We start from the raw sequence: 20,527 nt of genomic DNA on the forward strand, positions 1-20,527 counted from the left end.
CCTGTACAGCTTTAGTTTCTGGGTTATTTAATCATTTCTTTTCACAGACATATTTGCAAATGGCCAGGTGAACACTTCGCAGCCTTGTGTTTTATTGACCTGCTTAGAACAATAAGTAGCTACAGTTTATCAACAATCATATTAAATGTCATAGAGTCAACAAAAAACTTTTCATACCATAAGGTTTCCTATTCATTGATACAGTATCAGGTGTAAAAATGTTTACATTTCTAAATGTCTCTATACTTGTCCTCTCTCCACATCTATTGCAAAAAATACATAGAACAAGCAGTTTCATTACAGTCTGGTTTTTGAGCTGAAGCTGGTATAGGGCAACATAGGCTCCAGGCACAATTTCATGTTCTGTGTTTGTATGAACTGAATTGGCATAGCTCTTGGCCAATTAAACGCTAATATGAGTAAGAGTTGCACATAAAATTTTAATTGCTAAACTGGAAGAGCTTCAAGCTAGTGTACATCTTAGCCATTAATCTTTAAGCAGGTCAGATGAGTCAGGCTCTGAGAGCAGTCTAGTACTAGTATTTAATACATTCTTAAGTGAGCTCCATCATGTTAAATGGATACTGTTGTCTAGTTGGTTGATTTAAATTTTTTTCTTATCTTAAGCCTGCATTCAACATAGTTTTAGTCCAGTTCTGTGCAGCCTTGATTAACTGAAGTCTGATTATGCCCAAACTCAGTTTATCTGTCTCTATAGATTGATTGATATGAGTCAGAAAGGTAACCATGTGCTGTTAAGAAATGTTTTGCTATGCTGAGTTAAGAGACCAGGAACTGTCTTGCATAGGAAGGTAGCCAGCTTCTCTTTATCTCAAACTACGTTACAGATAAAACTTGTTTGAAAACATTTAGCCCTATGTATTGTCCATGTTTAATGTCTTGGATAAGGTCTTGGATAAAACTTTTGACAAAAGGCTATCCCATGCCTCTACTCTGTCCTATTAGATGAATTTCTCTCTTGCTCTCTCTTCCCCCCACCCCGTTCTTTCAAGTAATATTGCTGTCATGTTATTCCTTGTTTTTTCAAAAGCCCAAGTAAATAAGGATATTTGTAACAAACACTCATATTTAACACAGAAAATAACAAACTGTGTGTCCACAGCAGAGTCTATGAGTCTGTGAAATGTTGCTGTGCTAGTTAATGCCATCAGTTTTTATTGTGCTGCTAGACCCGACATGTTAACAGGGCAACACTGGAGAAGTGTGCACTACTACAATTTTGTGACCCTTGCTTGTTCGTTGTGTTCCTGTGAAACGTTGACCAAGAACAACCTCACAGTTAGCCGCAATTAGATGGAAAGGTATTAGAGAAGACGTGTTAAATTCTCGTGATGTATGTGATACACTAGAAACACTGCATGCTCAAGATTGTATGCTACTTCCATCACCAATAAAAAGTTCAGTTAAAATATTTCTGAGTGTGTTTACACTTTTTTCCTATTGAATTTTGATCTAACGTTCACTACCAAACCCTATGTGTTTAGACCAATGCCTATCTGTGTGCATTTACTTTATAGGTTAATGTTCAACTGCCTGCCTTTAAGCAAGTGGAGTTCCAGCAGGCTGGCTTGGAACAGCAGAAAGCCAATGAAGATGTACCCAGAGTAGTACCTATAGCAAAAAGGACAGAGTCTCCTCAGGCTAAAGGTGAGATGGAAATCACTGACATCCTAATAGCAACTTGGGTAATAAGGCTTGAAATTTAATTGAACATTCTTTAAAAAAAATATATATATACAAGATTAAAATGGGAAAAGTTACACTAGTAGTCTGAATTATAATCAATTTTTCCTGAGCTATGGAGAGATATAATTAATATCTGTTCAAGCATTTTTATTACCAGCATTTCTACTGGTTCAGTCATGTGTTGTAACTGACATATATTGCATGTAAAGGAAAAGGAAAAATATTTACAAGTCTGTAATCATATCCCTGATTTACTATGGAGAAAATGTCCTGCTTTTGGAAGCAAAGATTTTTAAGAACATTTAAAAAATGCTTGTTCAATAAGTCTGACACACCTAGTGCCCCACCCATCCATAAGGGGTAGCTGAAAGTTAGGCTTTAAACAAACACACATTCCTGCCTTCCATATGTTGTCACTGGGTAAAATGTAAGTAAGGGAAATGATATGCAGGAAATCAGATTAGCTCACCTAATGGTTGCTTTTGGCATTAAACTCTGAGAAACTATTAATTTGAATGGGTGGCTGCTACTGCCTCAGTCTTGCATAGTACTGTGTGTGTTAAAAATTCAATTTCCTCTTTAATTATTCTAACGTGCTATCTTAAATTACAATCTTGGGAGTACTGCAGCTCTCATTTTAGAAAGCTAACAATTCAAGACAACATCTCTATATAGTTTCTTCAGGCAAATTGTATCCTGATGTTGTTTAGTCAAAAATACAGATACATAGGGAAAAAAAGATGTGGTAATGTCTGCTGAAAGCAATAGCCCTCCTGCAATGCATCTCCATATTTAAAAATAAAAACAGCTTTGTTTTACTTGCAAAACTGTCTATGTGACTGCTTTGTTTTAAGCTATTTCTGAACACCAAATCAGTTTTATTGTTAATAATGAAATGCAACACATACAGAAACTTCTTTTTGCATACCTCTAATGCTGGGATAGCAGATACTTACATAGAACATCACAGTTTTGTATTTCAATGGTTCTACTTCATTTGCCCAATTTATTAACTGTACATATCAACATTTTAAGTAGGTAGAAGTGTGAATCTGTTAATATTGAGCAAAACCACAGTAGACTTTACAAATCTCATTCTATAGCTGTCCCAAGTGGGAAAAACAGGGTATGACTTCTGTCTCTTTCTCTTTGGAATTGATGTGGTTGAAAGATGTTCCTTCAGAGGAAAAATAGGTATTGAATGAGAAGGATAAAGCAATATTTATTTAAGGCTTCTAACTTTTGCTGCCACTAAAAGGAATTATGTTTTGTACTCAGAGCGATCTTTATTGTTTACAGAAAGAATAAATGGCCTTATTGCCATTAGAAAACAGGAGCCTAAAGCAGAGGAGGAGAGGCTTTCTAGTGAACTGAAACACCTGCAGGATTCACTCAAGGCTGCCACAGGTCCTCAGGAGATGCCACCTGAGTCAGAGAAAGGACTGAATCTGTACAAAGATGCAAAACATGTAGCTGGGCAAGAGGCTGTAGAGCCAGCAGCAGAGCAGGCTGCCAATGAGGAGGTGGAGCGGGAGCAGCTCTTAAATTACGACACTCGGCAGGATGACCCACGTCCTGGAAAGGATGGTTGGTAGCATGTTATGTGTTCTTAAGGATGGTAGAGAGATTAAAGTGTAGAATAGGGCAGGATTTCTGAGACAGTAATACCAGCTGGTCAGATGTAGTATGAGCTTTCATAAAGGATAGTGTGAAATGTAAAAGGTTAGTCAATCTCTAGCACTCTTCGACAGTCAGTGGGTAAAAATGGAAGCTTCTGTTTGTGCACCATGGAGCTCCAAGGTTGAGGTCTTGTTCTGCATCACCATAGCTGCCTTCCTCTGTCTTTCTATTGACTGTGCAGGACAGTTGGGCAAAATCAGCCCGAAACTTTTTGGTATCGAGGCTTTATAAGAATATGGTTTATGCATTTGAAAACAAACGTGATGAGACATGTTATCCATCCGGAGCATTAGTAGGTAGAAAAATACTGCATACTAATGTTTTGCAGATAGTCTTTTAATAGTGATCACAGAATCACAGAATGGTTGAGGTTGGAAGGGACCTCTGGAGATCATCTAGTCCAACCCCCCTGCTCAAGCAGGGTCCTCTAGAGCACAATGCACAGGATCGTGTCCAGACGAGTTTTGAATATCTCCAGGGAAGGAGACTCCACAACCTCTCTGGGCAACCTGATCCAGGGCTCAGTCACCCTCACAGGAAAGAAGTTTTTCCTCATGCTCAGATGGAACTTCCTGTGTTTCAGTTTGTGCCCATTGCCTCTTGTCCTGTCACTGGGCACCACGGAGAAGAGACTGGCCTCATCCTCTCAACACCCTCCCTTCAGATACTTGTAGACATTGATGAGATTCCCCTCTCAGTCTTCTCTTCTCCAGGCTGAACAGGCCCAGCTCCCTCAGCCTTTCTTCATAGGAGAGATGCTCCAGTCCCCTCATCATCTTTGTAGCCCTCCGCTGGACTCTCTCCAGTAGTGCCATGTCTCTCTTGTACTGGGGAGCCCAGAATTGGACACAGGACTCCAGGTGAGGCCTCCCCAGGGCTGAGTAGAGGGGCAGGATCACCTCCCTCCACCTGCTGGCAACGCTGCCTAATGCATCCTCAGGATCCCATTGGCCTTCTTGGCCACAAGGGCACGCTGCTGGCTCATGCTTAACTTGTGGTCCACCAGCACTCCCAGGTCCTTCTCTGCAGAGCTACTTTCCAGCAGGTCAACCCCCAGCCTGTACTGGTGCCTGGGGTCATTCCTCCCTAGGTGCAAGACCCTGCACTTGCCTTTGTTGAACTTCATGAGGTTCCTCTCCGCCCATCTCTCCAGCCTGTCCAGGTCCCTCTGAATGGCAGCACAGCCTTCTGGTGTGTCAGCCACTCCCCCCAGTTTAGTATCATCAGCAAACTTGCTGAGAGTGCACTCTGTCCCTTCCTCCAGGTCATGGATGAATACATTGAACAAGACTGGACCCAGGACTGACCCCTGGGGGACACCACTAGCTACAGGCCTCCAACGAGACGCTGCGCCATTCACCACAACCCTCTGAGCTCTGCCATCCAGCCAGTTCTCAATCCACCTCACTGTCCACTCATCCAGCCTGCACTTCCTGAGCTTACCTAGGAGGATGTGATGGGAGACAGTGTCAAAAGCCTTGCTCAAGTCCAGGGAGACAACATCCACTGCTCTGCCCTCATCCACCCAGACAGTCATTCCATCATAGAAGGCTATCAGGTTGGTCAAGCATGATTTCCCTTTGGTGAATCCATGCTGACTACTCCTGATCACCTTCTTGTCCTCCAGATGCTTAGTGAGGACCTCCAGGAGGAGCTGTTCCATCACCTTTCCAGGGATGGAGGTGAGGCTGACAGGCCTGTAGTTCCCTGGCTCCTCCTTCTTGCCCTTTTTGAAGACTGGAGTGACATTGGCTTTCTTCCAGTCCTCAGGCACCTCTCCTGATCTCCAGAACCTTTCAGAGATGATGGGGAGTGGCCTAGCAATAGCATCTGCCAGCTCCCTCAGCACTCGTGGGTGCATCCCATTGGGGCCCATGGATTTGTGGATGTCAAGTTTGGACAAAAGATCTCTAACCTGATCCTCCTCGACCAAGGGAGAGTCTTCCTTTCTCCAGCCTTCCTCTCTTGTCCCCAGGATCTGGAATTCCTGAGGGCTGGCCTTAGCAGTGAAGACTGAAGCAAAGAAGGCATTCAATAACTCTGCCTTCTCTGTATCCTTTGTTACCAGGGCACTTCATTACCAGGGCGCATGATGATGTGTCAATGTTAACTACCTCTCTTTCAAAGTATGGAGATGGGAAATATGGGGATGGGGAAAAAGGCCAACTCTATAGAAGACTTTAGGTATCTGAAGTCTATTATCGTGAGCCTGGAAGACTGCTGCAGATCAGAGGTTGCAAGCAAAGATGCCAGTTTTTGGCCAAGTGTGTCCCCAAATCACCTGTCTTCACAATGCCGAGCAGTGGAGTATTGATGTCATGCCTAAACCTGACCAGAATCTAGACACTCCTCTGTCTGTCTTTAGTAACTCAGTGTCAGGTGTGCTGCAAGAGGACTTTAATTCATGCATGCAGAATGATGCTCCTAAAACCAGAGTATCAGGTACTCTTTACAGAGGAGAGTGGTGTTTTCTTACACAGTTGGAGAAGTTTACAGCATTCATGCAGGCTCAGTTCCTTGTTTTTTTCTGAGGTTGTTCAATCCTGTGTCTTCTATCTTCTGATAGAGTATCCCAAGTACCTTGCGACCAGCTCTTCTGAATGGAGACACCTTTCACCCTTCCTAGCATAATGCCAAGTTGAGTCAGTGGACCAGGCAGAGAAGGTGAAGGGAAGCCTTGTGGCAGTCAGAGTAGGGATTGATGCCCACAGGGAACACTGTTTATGCTTTTTAATCCAGTGAATGCTTTCATGTAATCAATCATGAGTAATGATGTTAATAAAGTTGATAATTTAGCAGGGATAAGTAATCTCATCTCCATTGCTAAAGTGGTATTCTTGCAGCTGTCCCCAAGATATGCTGGCCAGAGCAAACTGGTCTCCAAAGATGTGTGCCTATATAAGCTATCTATCTGAACTGCTTCTGTTGTAACTGAAATAACAGAAGAATTAGGTACAAAAATCATCTAGCAGTACAGGAAAAAAAATCTGCTCTCCGAGTTTTTGTAAGCTAAAAAGATTAGCAGGATGTTCTTCAGGTTTGATTGTTCAAAAAAATACCATAACTTACTGCATAGGCTTATTACAGTCAATCTTCTTGATAATCTTCTTGATAAACTTGATGGATAGTACAGCATTTTTGGAATACATTATATAGGATAGATCTTGAAGCAAGAAGTATATGTTTGATAAGCCCATGAGACAGTGTTTTAGAAATAACAGGACATCAGCTAATTTTCAAGTCTAAATTGAGATTTTTGTATGTATTGGGAGAGTAAGTAAACTGTTCTGTACTTGAATATGGCAACACAACATTTTTGTCAGCTACACATAAATTCCTAGAATTTAGAATTCCTAGTATTCCTGAAACAGATTACTGGTTTCAGATGGCAGCAAGGTAGAGAAAGATTTCTTTTATATTCTCTGAGTATCCTCTCTCTTTCAATTAAAGCTTCTTTTGAAGCTTGAGACCTTTAGGTCTACTACTATAAAAATCTATTTGAAATGGTGGTCTGAACATGGACAATATATAAGGCTAAATGTTTTCAAGCCTATTTCTAAGCCACTTGCTAATTAGAGGGTTCAGCTTTTCTTTCTCCTTGAGAACCAGAGACTCATGTCTCTCTTAACTAGAGTATGCTTTCCCTTGGTGCTGTTATAGTTTTTTTTTCTGGCTGGTTAACTATAAAATAAGGATGGGAGGCTGGGGGGGGCAGAAGGAAAATTTCCATTTACTTTTGAGCTCTCCATAAAGGAATCTAAAGGAAGTAGTCAGTAAAAATTGTTTGAGATGAATCTGTATGGAGTGGGATGAGTAATGACTGGGTAAAGAAAATCTCCTTTATAGAAAAACATTTTTTTTCAAGTTGACACATCCTAAAATACTCTTTTTAAGCTATTGTCACAGCTTTCTACTTGATGGACAAACTAAAACAAGAAGTGAGGAATCTGAGATCTCTTTTATTGATGGAGCTAATACATTTAAAAGGAACACTGTGGTCAAATTTTCAATAGCTGCTTCAGTTTTTACTCTTTCTTAAGCTGCCATGTAATGTATTCTGTAGTTGTTTAATGTTTTTCCTTTCTGTCCTTCTGAGAGCTGACTGACTTTTATTACACTTTCCAAATCCCAGAAGATTGTCTCTGTTCTCTAGCTCTTTATACAAGATTTACAGCAAAAGCTGTTCTGAAATTTAATAGCTCAAAAAGAAAAATAATATGAAAATCCAATCTTTAAACAGCAGTTCATTCAACTGCAAAATAAATTCTGTGGTAGATTGTTATAGGAACTATTTCTTGTGCAATGGTGTTATGGCATAGCATAAAACTAATTAATTTAAATGTTTTTCCAGACAAACAGGGACATGAAGCACTGAACCAGGACAAAGATGTTGACTACAATTTAGATGAGAATGAAGCTGAATCTGAAACAGACAAGCAAGCAGCACTTGCAGGCATTGAAAATAACTTGCATGGTAAAAGTTAAAAAAAAACCCCAAACCCTAATTGTTTTACCTCAAGTTACCACATGCTAAAAATTAAGATGATATTTTATATTGTCTCCTGTAGCAGATGTAGCTGGCTAATTTCTGTGTGAGTTTCTCTAATTTTAAGTGTGACTGATTTTCTCTATAGCATTACTGAAGCTACTTTTAACATGTGGTGGTGGGGGGTATCTGTAGCTTTACTGTACTGTTCAGTACTAACAGCCCTCAATTTCTCTTGCTGTGTTCTAGATTCTGTTTTCTAGATGAAGAACTGTCACTTTTAGCTCTTAAAGAGATTTATGTACTTTTTTCTTTTTTCCCCGAATTAGTTCAAAACCATGAAGATAATATGAAGAACCACTTATTTGATCAAGTAGAAGAACAACAGAGGTTGTGAACAAGGGAGGTTCACGATGACTTAGTCATCTCTTCATATAAATGCAGCAATGATGACAGCCAAGTGATTTGAGAATGTTTTGATTATCTTCTCAAGGCTTTAACAAGGACCCAAATGAAGTTGTTTGTTTGTTGTGAAGTTTTAGTACTGTTTCAGTGGTGAAAACTATCTTAAATCTCTGGAGGCTTGTTTTAAAGCAGACTGACCTCTGTAATGACTCTTTCCTTCCTCCTGATTATAAAATTGAAACTAGCTAGCAATAACTGTAGTAACTTTGAAGTCAACTACCTTGTACAATCATACTATGATAACCATTTGTGTGGATTGGTGGTAGGTGGGAAAGAGTCCTCTGCTAAGGATGCATCTCTCCCCTGACCAATGCAGTAGAGAGATCCCTAACCTAGCTTTAAGAGGAGCTTAGGCTAACTTACTTACCTTGACAAAACATGGGAAGAAAGAAATAAAACTGTCCCATGCTGCAGTCTACCCATGCCCGTTCTGGAACCTTTTATACTGTACTGTAGATAGATACGTTTCTTGGGTCTCATAGACTAAATCTATTAGTTTATGAGATTGAGATTATGAGGTTGATTTCTTAGCTTTTAGGTATTAAAAAAAAATCCTGATAACAGTATCTTTTTCACTAAGAGATTAGCCTAGTTCTACAGGAAAGTGGTTTTTTGTTTTGTTTTTTGAAAGCAGTGTTGGACTCCTCTTCACAAAGTAAGTAGTACAGTATGGATCAGTTATCACTAACTTGCACAACTTCAGAGTGTAAACATTCTGTCAAATTGACTCCTGAACCTTTGATGATAGATGCCTTCTGAAATGGTGTGCTGCATCTACCTTTTACTCCACCCAGCCAGTATCTTCTGCTAAAAAGTAGAAAGGCAAATGCTTGGCCAACTCAGCTGTTCGAAGTAAGTAAATTGCTGGCCTCTTGAAGAAGGTAAACCAGACTATGCATTTAACAAACATTTCAGTATCTCCCACAGGGGAAGCTGTAGCTATTGTTAAGTAAGTGCTGTGTTATGCACAATATATCATGTTGCTAATTGTCTATACTCTTTGTCTTTTCTGCAACTTGTTGAATGTAAACTAGAAACTAGTTTACCTGGGATAAACTAGAAATACCCTCTACTACCACTAAGACACTCTTAGGAACCCCAACTGCTTGCCTTCTGTCAGGCATCTGCTACAAATAGGGATTTTCAAAGCACTGTGGCCTGTTCATAAGTTAAATCCTTTTAAGAGACAGTTTCTGTGGGATCAAGTTTATCCCCACTGTTTCTCAGTTGCTCTTAGTTTTTGTCAGCGTTCACCTGTAAACCCTCAGTACAGAGACTATGGGGAGTTGGCTCCTGATACTTGGTGCTGCTGACAGCAGTACACATACCATAGTCTGGCAGGTTACAGTGCAAAAAGAAAGCAAGTCTTAACTGCATTTTGTGTAGCCAACTTTTAAATATTGTATTTGTGTCTGTTCTTAAGACAGACACTTGTGTTTAGAACCATCTTTGTGAGTATGAACCAACCTACACAAGATAGCATGCGAGAAGATGCAACTAACTTCCCAATCAACAATTTCATTTAAGAAAACAAATTTGTCATGGCTTTCTTTTAATGCACTTTATTTTATGATGATTTATGCACCACAGTGTGTCATTCTTCTACTGTACTATCTTACAACTCCTGTACCTTATACTGGCTAAGTGTGCAAGTAGAGGATTGGTTCTCTTGTATATGAAAAGAGCAGTAGTTGTAATAGAGTAAAAAATGGGGCTCAAGTTAAACGTTACCTATTATGCCTAAATTCACAGACAGTTCACCGCTGACAGATTGCCAAGTTTAATGTTAATTGTTCTAAGAAAAGCATTGACCTCCATTACTGAGTTCATCTTGGTTACTGTGGTTTTGAGTTTTTAAGCCAGAGTTAACTGTGCTGGGCTACTACAGGCAATATAGCAGGGAAAAACAAATGTTTTTAAGGAAGGGAGATGAGTAGCTCTTCTAAAAAAAGACAAGTGCTGATAAAGTTGAGATTTTTCTGTTTTGCTGGATTTTTTGTTTTAAATTATTTATCTGCAAATCAAGGTACATCTTAACATCAACATGTTTACACATTCAGAGTAAAATGGGCATTAACTTAGGACTTAATCTATAAACTATTAGCTGAGGTAAAATAAATCTGAAATTTAATAGTGATTGTTAAAGAATATACATTCTAACAGAATTAAGTGTACAGTGAAATGCTGTATTCAAGTTGAATGAATGGGCCTTAACTTTAAACTGGTAAAATCCTGGGAAAAAAAAAAAATCCTTAAGGTAATTAATACATTACCATAGCATTCTTCTAAAACAAATTTTGTTGGCTATATTTCTGTACAGTATCCAAACCTTACTGGGATCCTTTCTAGCCAGTTAGGTGGTGTCCTCTCCATAACCAAGACCTCCTTGTACAACGCACAGTTGTTTTACCTCTTGACACTAGGTGTCTGAAAGCCTGTGTAAAAAGCAATGTTCAAAAGCATAAAGGAATACAATCTTGTTTCCAGTGGCTTCAAGTGCTACAGAAATGTAACTATGGCGGTGGAATTTTAGTAGACAAGGGGCTTCTTTCTCTACTATATAGAGTTTTAAAATTAAAGGACTTTTAGTTTAACAAAACAGGAGATTCACTTGGAATTGTGGTTTACATAACATTGTCTATCGCTAAAAGTTTTTACTTGCATGAGAGAGGGAAAGCTTCTTGACTGTAATCATCTCAGGATTAAATTAACACTTTTAAAAACAAAGCCTAATCCATTTTAGATAAGCATTTAAAAAAATCATCTTCTCTACTGTGTATTACCTAGTTTTGTACAGTTGATCCACATTCAATGTTAATCAAAATGGGAAAGACATGCACTTTGGTTATATTAGTTCTCTAAATGCGGTATGATGTGAAATTCAGTTTTTCTATTACTTGCTGTTTGCTTTGGAGAAATACAGAAGGCTGTCCTTGAGCCACTGGCATGTAGTTCAAGATTTTGAAGAGAGGAAAAATTTTTATGATAGCTCATGAGAAGATGGTAAGGTAGATGAATTCTCAGTGACCTGCACTACTGCCTGTTCATCTTTTCAGCTATATTTTCCAGCATTTTTATTCCTATGGCAGTGATAAGTGCATTCAAGGGTATGAATCAAGATGATTGATAAGCAAACATGTAAAATGGTATGCAACCTCCTAGCAGAGAAATAAGAAAAAGCACATCTTGCGGGCAGTGCTACTGCTTATTCCAAGAAGCTGCAAGTTGTTGGCAAAGTGAGGTGTTCCACTTCAGGGTTTCTTCATTGCTTTCCTGCTTTAGCAGTGCTGCTGCTTAGGTGATGGAGTTAAAGTGGTATTACTCCATGCTGCAAATATATGTTAAGAGAAAAATGAACAAGTGTCCTGCATGGTTAAGAGGGAGTTACAAGCTTATCACTATGGAGGAAGACATTCTGCACTTAAATGAAGAGTTGTCCCTTTCTACAGAGTCAGACCTGGAGGCCTTGGTTTAAGGTCCCAGACAAGACTAGGCAGTATGGCAGTATGGTTCATCAAGGAGCATGTCAGGTTTTTAACATTATTTTGTCCTCTTGTGGTAGCAAATTGCTCAACACAAGAGCTTACCCTATGTTATTTCAGATCTGGAAGGACAGGAGGAAGAACCATCTTCATTGAAGGAAAGAGTAGGATTAGGCTCCCCCTATTTGGTACTTCTACAATTGCAGAAAAACAGGTGGTGGGATCCCAGCTGCAATACTGCAGCCAAATCAAGAGAATGATGGTCATGCAACAGCTTACTAAGCAGTGCAACAAACTGCAAAGGAGAAAGTGCTAATGGCAAAGGTACACCAGGATTGAAATAAAGTTGAAGAGTAGTTAAAATACACTCCTAGTGTTGCTGAGGCCTATTCTAGTGTTAGCTGTACGGATTGTCCAGTACCATGCAGAATTAAGACAAAGGAACAAGCTACAACCAGAAATAACTGATTCTCCATTTCTTGCTGTCCTTAAGGATATATCTCCATTCAAGACAATTGATTTCAGTAAAACAAAATTACTGAATTCAGTGCAGTAGGAGCTAAATCCTTAAAACACCATTTTCAGTCAGACTTCATTCATAAAAAATGATTAAATCTGTAATAAAATCAAATAAGGTACAACGTTCTTCAACAATGCAGTTGATTAAAATCAGCTTCACCCATAGACCATTATACAGACCACTTTAAAACAGCAGTTGTCATTCAGGTCATGTAAAGAAGGCAGACTAGAGATATTCCATATAACAGTACTTTTATCACAGAGATCGCTTTTAGTCTGGGTATAGTACTAGTTAGTCCATCCCACAGTTGGTATCTGATGTACAGATTATGGTTCACATACCCTAACAATAATCTTGTCTTTCAAACAAGCTTCACAACTGGAAAATATTTGTGAGGGGAGAAGTCAAATTCTGGAGGAACCTAGAAGAAAGAGGTTTAAAACATTACACTGAGGTACTACTGAATTTAATATTCAAACTGGGGCATATACTACAGCTAAAAACATTTAAAGGTTAAGAGATTAAAAAAAACAGAAACATCTTCTTCTTATCATGAATACTGTCCAGATTGTTAATATTTAAAGCTATTTAATATTTCATATTTGATGTAAATATTAATACTATAAAAATTATTGTTAATATTAATTATGAGAAGAATAAGTTTTTGTATGCAGAGAAAGAGAAATGCAGTAACTTGGATGAAAGACAGAGCTGCATCGGCAAGCATGAGCTAGGATGCAGATAGCAGAATTCAAACTTTCCCTACTATTCTAAAGAAATTGAGAATATTTTTATATTGTGCAATGGTATGCAGAAGCAGTCCATCTGAAACTGGATCCTAGATCGTTTTGTTCTGCGTTGGCAATACAAAGAAGAAATAAGTAATATCTTATTTAAAGAGCACAGCTAACAGAGGCAGCTAACAGACACAGCAGTTTGCACAGCAGTGTCTGGGCTCTGCTTAGAACTTCTGAGAACCTTGTTGGAAGTCATAGGGGCTTTCTGGAGACCCTCTGAGGGACTAGAGGGTGCTTGCTGCTGACAGGAAAGGACAGCTACAGAGGGCCTTAACTTCTCCTGGGAAGCTCTAGCTAGGTGTAGCTGCTGCTAATGAGCTCTGTTGGTTGCCCCTGATCAGAGGGAGGTGGGGCCTTTGTTCCAGCCAGCCCTTGATTAGGGTGGGTCAAGCACCCTGTGAGCCAGTGCTAGGCAGAGGCCTGTACAAGAGCCAGGCCTAGAGCACAATGCCTAGGGTGCAGTGAACAGAGACAGCAGTTTGTGCAGCAGGGCACAAGAAAGCCCCTTTGTCTCCAGTGTTAGTAGGGTATGCTTCCTCAGATATGGTTATGACATGCTGCAGAGCGTGTTCCCCGGTAGCTGTTGGAGTTGCTGTGTCAGAGGCTTCCACCCAGACAGACCTCCTGACAGCGGCTGCAGCTCTGCAGGTCTCAGGCTGCAGGGAGTGCCTGGGGCTGACAGTCATCTCTTCTGCAGAAGGCGTGCTGTTGTTGATGAGTTGTGTCACCAGGTCAAGGAGTTACAGGAGGAAGTAAGCAGGCTGCGTAGCATCTGAGAAGATGAGCAAGAGATAGACAGGGTATTCTCGGGGACCCTACAGCTTCAGGAGTCTCAATCCCCCATTGCAGTGGAGATGCAAGTGGGCTCTGTGCCATGTGGAACAGTAAGTCATAAATCTGTAGAAGAGGAAGGCTGGAAACTGGTCACTCCTTGTATGAAGAGAAAGGCTCTTGCTCCTCCTGAAGACTTGCAGTTGACGAACAGGTTCAGTGCCCTCCAAGCTGAGGAAGAGCTGGGCATGGCTTCAAGTGAAGCAACTGAGCTGACTGACCGACCAATAGCCCCTATTCATGGGAGAAGACTCAGACCGAGAGGTGCCCCTTTGGATCTCAAGGACAGTGTAGGATGCGGCTTGTTAATCCTTGCTGTTATATTGAGATGAAGTCAGGTTTCTGTGCAAAGAGATGAAGGGAGGGTGACCTTTGTGTTAGATAAATAGCCAGTTAAGTAATTAGACCCGATGTAAATGTTTCTTCTGAGTTATCCAAAAGAATGTGAAGGTCTCCCTGAGAACAGCCATATCAGCATAGGGGAAGCGTATACATGGCTCAGCCCAACAAAAAGTATAAAACCTCTACAGCTAACAAAGAAATTTTGAAAAGAGCAACGGGCTTGAGCTAGCATCAACCCATGTATTCCTTCCTGGTGATTGGGGACGCCCAGCATCGTGATGGTGAGCATATTTGAGACCAGTAATGGCAATCTCATTGGTATTGTGATTGAACTGTCCAGATAGATTTTGTTAAGTGTATACTCTTGTATTGTAATACACTTGAATTGTGATTTCAGTATATTGCCAAATCACTCTGCTAAATCAAAAATCCTGTGTAACATCAAATTCCCTAAAAATAAACTTTAATATTAAACATTGCACTCTCCATATGTATGGAATATCTAAGAACCTGGTCAGAGAGTACTGGACTCTAACACTGATGGACTCTGCCATGCAGGATCACCCGGAAGAAGTGGCGAGTGATTGCTGTGGGTGACTCCCTGCTGCAGGGGACAGAGGCACCCATCTGCCCACCTGACCACTTGTCAGGAGAGCTTTGTTGCCTGTCGAGGGCTTGAATCCAAGATATCACGGAAAGACTGTCGGAGAACAACGGGAGACAAGCACATCCGATGATGATCAACAAGTCTCAGTTTATTCAGAATTATCTTATTACTTATATAACAGAGTTAATTAGCTCATACATATTGCAAAAGCCAAGCTCCTTATAGGTGGATACAGTAGAAGGCTGTAGTGGATACAGTAGAAGGCTGTGCACTTTTCCCAGGACATTGTTATCTATATTATTTTCTGGTGTCTAAGCCAAGAGCCTGTTTCTATCTCCTGCTGCACATTTTTCTATCCTAGATTGTACGGTACCGTGCCCTGCCTACGTGTCCAGCTGCACTTAAGCAGGTCTTGTGAACTTGTTCTCATGCTCCTTGTCACGTAGCCAGTATTCAATAATATCTTCCACATTTCCCCCGTCTTCTTTTAATAAAAACAAATTATTTTGTGTTTTATGGATCATGCGTATAACTATATTCTGTAGATAGGCTACAAAACAGGGTAAAAACAATATAATCAACAAAACCATCAATCCTATACCTATTGCATACATAATCATGGTCTTAAGCCAGGGACCAATACCGAGAGATGATAGCCAGGTATCAAGCGGGTTAGTTACAACAGTAATATCCTTAGTGTGATTCTTAAGCCATTGCAATTGCTTGTGAATTGATTCTGAATTAGAGGAGAGATTAAAACAACACATGCCCTCAAAATCTTTACAACCATGCCCATGAGCCAATAATAAAAAATCAATAGCAGCTCTATTTTGAAGTATCTGATGTTTGAGATTTTCCATGTCCTGTGCTAGTTCACTCAATATCTGTGTTGTTACGTTTGATTGTTTAACCATCCAACATGCTAGTTTACTTATAGTACGAAGCGCATGAGCAGCACCTACCCCTGGAACAATTGATGCAAAAAGGTTAGCCGTGGGTCCCCAGAGTTCTACTTGATCACTACAGTCAGGTGTGAGGGTAGCTACAGATTGTTTATCACGGCGTGTCTTATTAAAAAGGAATTGTGATATTACAGTAAGATTTGGTGCGAAAAGAGTCAATTTTCCCAGATAACATGGACCACCATGAGCATATCTAGGTATTCCTTGCCATGCTCGATCACCGCAAATCAAATAGGTGTTGCCAGGCAATGCCTTTGCACTGTCATTAGCCCAAATCTTTGTGTCATTTTTTTCCCCCAACCATAGGTTCTATAATCGCCACACATATATGTTTTGTTCCAAAAGGGGTAGCTCCTGGGTGTAAGCCAAAATGTAGGATCATTGACATTTTGCCTATAATTACCCAATTCAACACATCCTGATTCATTTGCTGAACTATTCAACATTCTGCTACCTAAAAGCCCGATTTCTTGGGGATCCCAGAGTAATGTTTTGTTCAATGCAGCTAATAATTTGGCTGTACATTTACTGCTGTCATCTAACCTATTGCATGTGACAGTGGATAGCTTTGAAAAATCAGTTGTATTATATCCGGGTATTCCAACCAAACATGTACGAAAAGGATCAGTAGCAGAAGCCAATGCTAAGCAAAAGGAAGTAGTATGCGTTTTGTTAGCCCATGTTACCCATAAGTTGGGTGGAGAATTGAGATACATAGCAAAAACGGTATTATACACAAATAAGATGCAGTAGATCCAGGACCACATGATCGCAGTAATATTGGATCAGCTCTTCTTCAATCACCGTGCCTTTCTGTTGACTCCGTGGAACTTTGGGGATCAAGTACAGGTCTTGTCCATCTTGCAGGTATCCAAAGAGGTCCTGTAGGGGTAGAAACACAAAGATAGCCCCTCCCCCAAAATAAGACCTTTGCAGGTGTTTGCCATATTCCTGTCTTAGGGTCCTTATACCGTACCCATATGGTACTAGTATCTTGACATTCAGATGAAGAGCTAGTATGTACAACTACGGGTGGATACTTTGCATCTCCAAAAACACACAAATGGTTAATTATGAATAAGGTTTTCAACAATCTTGAATGCGGATCAGCGATCTCTGCATGATGCGCCAAATGCTGTTTTAGGGTACCATGTGCCCGTTCCACTATAGCTTGTCCTGTGGGGGAGTGAGGAATTCCCGTAACATGTCTTACTCCCCATGTTTTCAAAAATCTATCCATCCTGTGGCTAGTATAAGTGGGACCATTGTCCGTCTTTAACTGCTTTGGTACTCCCATGACAGCAAAACAACTAAGCAAATGTCTTTCGACATGCAATACTTTCTCTCCAGCTTGTGCCGTTGCCCAAATAAATTTACTATATGTATCAACAGATACATGCACATATTTTAAATGTCCAAAAGAAGAGACATGAGTAACATCCATCTGCCAAAGGTCATTTGAGACAAGCCCTCTGGGATTAACTCCCACTCCTAATCCGCAACCTCCATTATGGTTACTACAGATTGGGCAAGCTCGAACAATACTACATGCCTCCGCCATGGAGATCCCAAATTCGACATGCAGGCCTTTGGCATTTTGGTGGAAAACCGAATGGGCCTCTCTGGCTAAAACAGTTTTTGCAATGGGAACAGCAGTGAAAACAGAGACCAGCCTATCCGCCCTATCATTACCCTCTCCAAGTCCAATATTCCATTTATGACTTCGTATGTGGATTATAGAATAGGGATTTTCTCTAAGCTTCACTGCCTTTCTGAGTTGGATAAAAAGCTCATGTAACCTCTTATTTTGGACTTCTTTGATAAATGCATCCTCGATTCGCTCAACAATGCCCGTTACATAAAGTGAATCAGTTACAATATTTAGAGGCCCCATCAAGTTCATCATGGCCCAAATAACAGCAGTCAGTTCCATGGTCTGTAAAGTATCCTCCTGTCTTGCGTGTAACAATTCCTGTTTCCATGAACCGTTGTCTTGCCATGTAATGGCAGCCCGTCGCGATTTACGTCCTGCATCAGTATATGCTGTTACCGCGTCTTTTATAGGGTTCTTTTCTCTTTTCGGGCATGTCATCCAGTTCCATTGCCCGATCCATCGTAATAATGGGGACTTAAAGCTATTAGTCTCAATCACACAACCAGCACCAAGCAACGCCTCTTGCAAATGTTCACTATTCTGTAGATACCATTGTAAAGAGTCTTTTCTTTGCATGGGTAAATATATTGTGGAAGGCTCGCAGCCTTGAACTTGTAAAATTCTTTCCCGTCCTCATTTTATCAAATCCGCCAAAATTTCCACTTGTTGTACCAAGGTTCTAGCCTGCTGTAAAGCAGGGGATACCCATTCAAGAATACCCAATTCCCCGGTTTTCTTTAATTGCATGAGAGCTCCAATCAGGTATCGATGCCCTAACCACACAGCAAGATCAATCGAAACAGTAGCATCGAGTCGATGTACATGTCCTGTAATAGCGCGTTCTACAATTTGCTGTATGAGATTTTTCTGATAAGGGGTAACTCTAAGTTCTATCATAGGGTCCGTGCCTTTCAATAATGGACGGAGTCCTTCTAGCAATTCATTTGGTATACCCACTATGGGCCGTAGCCACTGCAAGTCTCCTAAAAATCTTTGTGCATCATTAAGAGTCCGTAGTCGCGACTGTAACTGTAATTTCTGAGGGGACACAGTTTTGTCAGTAAGCACCCATCCTAAATATTTCCATGGTGACGACTGTTGAACCTTATCTGAAGAAATTACCAGATTAGAACATTGTAACACTCGTTGGATGTGTTCAATCTGCTTGTCAGAAAAGGGGGTAGCTTGAGCAAATAATATATCATCCGTGTAATGATAAATTATAACATGTTTCCATTGTTCTCGTAACGGCTGTAGTGCAGCAGCTACATATAATTGACACAAGGTGGGGCTGTTACGCATACCCTGTGGTAATACTGTCCATTCAAATCGTTGATCTGGGCCCTCTCTGTTAAGGGAGGGTAAGATAAAAGCAAACCGTTTTTGATCCTGAGGATGTAAATCAATTGTAAAAAAGCAGTCCTTTAAATCAATAATTAGCAGAGACCAACACTCTGGAATCATGGCTGGATTAGGTAGCCCTGGCTGTAAAGCACCCATCGGTTCCATCTGATTATTAATCTCTCTCAGATCATGTAACAATCGATATTTACCTGACTTCTTTTTTATGACAAATATTGGGGAATTCCATGGACTAGTGGACAAATGTAAATGACCTTGTTGAAATTGCTCTTTGACCAATTGATGAGCATGAAACAGACTTTCCCGTTTTAATGGCCATTGCTTAACCCATACCGGTGTGTTAGTTGTCCAAGTAATGGGAATTGGGAAAGTCCAAGCAATGGCTAATAGGCCAAAGGGTGCTCATTCGTAAGTACAACCCCCAACTGTGAGAGTATATCCCTTCCAATTAGACACTGCACAGTTGGTGGTAGTTGTACCACAGAAAACACAGCAAAAACTTGACGACCCTCCAGTTTTACTTTTAACGTAGGCATTCTTTGAGCAAATGTTATACCCCCAACTCCAGAAACCGTAGCACCTGATGGAAACAGGGGCCATCCTTGGGGCCACTGTGATGGAGTAATTATACTAGAATCTGCCCCAGTGTCCAAAAGGGCCATAAGGATCAGTTTTTGATTGTCATAACCAATCTCAACCTTGTGTCTAGGTCGATCATTTAATGTCAAGGTTAAGAGAGTCAGTCCCCCTGAAGAGCCGAATCCTTCATCACCTCGATCCTTATCAGTTAACGACGATATTTCCTTTGTAAGTTGTTCCAATGGGACCATTTGGGCGATGCGTTGTCCCTTGGTTATCCGTACGGGAGGAAAAGGGGTATATAACATTATCATTATTTCTCCGGTGTAATCAGCGTCAACAACGCCAGGTAAAACAAAGAGCCCCAGCATTGATGCCGATGACCTGCCGAGCAATAATGCTCCCACAAACTTATTTTGAATCACAACAGGACCATACACTCCAGTGGGAATTCGATGTGGCTGAGTATTTAGGAGACTAATGTCTACAGCGGATGCCAGGTCAAGTCCGAGACTCCCTCTTGTTGCTGGTCAGAGGCGAGAGATGCTACTTGTTGAACAGCAGCTACTTGTGTCTGCGCGCGGCTGCTCCGATTCGCGCTCCCAGTGGAGTTTCCCGAACGACGGCGGCAAGCTCCAGTGTTATGAGTGTCCGAACGGCACTTTACACACCAAACTCCGGAAGCGGTGCACTCTTTTCGGACGTGACCCAAAATTCTGCATCGAAAGCATTTTACTCGAACAGTTCCTTGAGATGTTTTCTGTCGAGTAACGACCGACGCTTGGAGAGGTGCAAGAGCTGCTAACACTTGAGTCTGAGATGCCTTAGCTTGTTCTTGTAACCCAACCCCCAACTGCTTTATAGCCTCTACTACTAAAGCTTGAGGTCCAGTGGGCACCTGAGCCATTCTTTCTAATGCTTCCTCTATTGTCCAATTGGCACCAAGAGTGCTCAAAATATTACGAGTAGTAGTATTACAATTTTGTAAGGCACACTGTTTTAATAAGGCTCCTCGCATATATTCAGGAACCCCAGCTCTCTCTATAGCTGCAG

At 40.8% G+C, this 20,527-nt stretch overlaps 1 protein-coding gene across 8 annotated transcripts in view; it reads left to right on the forward strand.

The window, feature by feature from the left end:
- Positions 1-11,056, forward strand: part of LOC104139699 (Golgi membrane protein 1) — a 43,634-nt gene extending 32,578 nt beyond the window's left edge. For 6 of the 8 annotated variants that reach the window (XM_068924497.1, XM_068924501.1, XM_068924503.1 and 3 more), the window contains 4 exons: positions 1,539-1,668; positions 3,007-3,294; positions 7,739-7,861; positions 8,203-10,619. In XM_068924497.1, the coding sequence (XP_068780598.1) occupies positions 1,539-1,668; positions 3,007-3,294; positions 7,739-7,861; positions 8,203-8,270 (609 nt within the window). In that variant the 3' untranslated portion in view covers positions 8,271-10,619. Of the gene's footprint in view, positions 1-1,538; positions 1,669-3,006; positions 3,295-7,738; positions 7,862-8,202 lie in introns of all 8 variants that reach the window. The other 2 variants (XM_068924498.1, XM_068924496.1) reach the window with 2 other exon arrangements.
- Positions 11,057-20,527: the final 9,471 nt, after the last annotated feature.

The sequence above is a fragment of the Struthio camelus genome, chromosome W (assembly GCF_040807025.1).
Source record: "Struthio camelus isolate bStrCam1 chromosome W, bStrCam1.hap1, whole genome shotgun sequence".
NCBI lineage: Eukaryota > Metazoa > Chordata > Aves > Struthioniformes > Struthionidae > Struthio > Struthio camelus.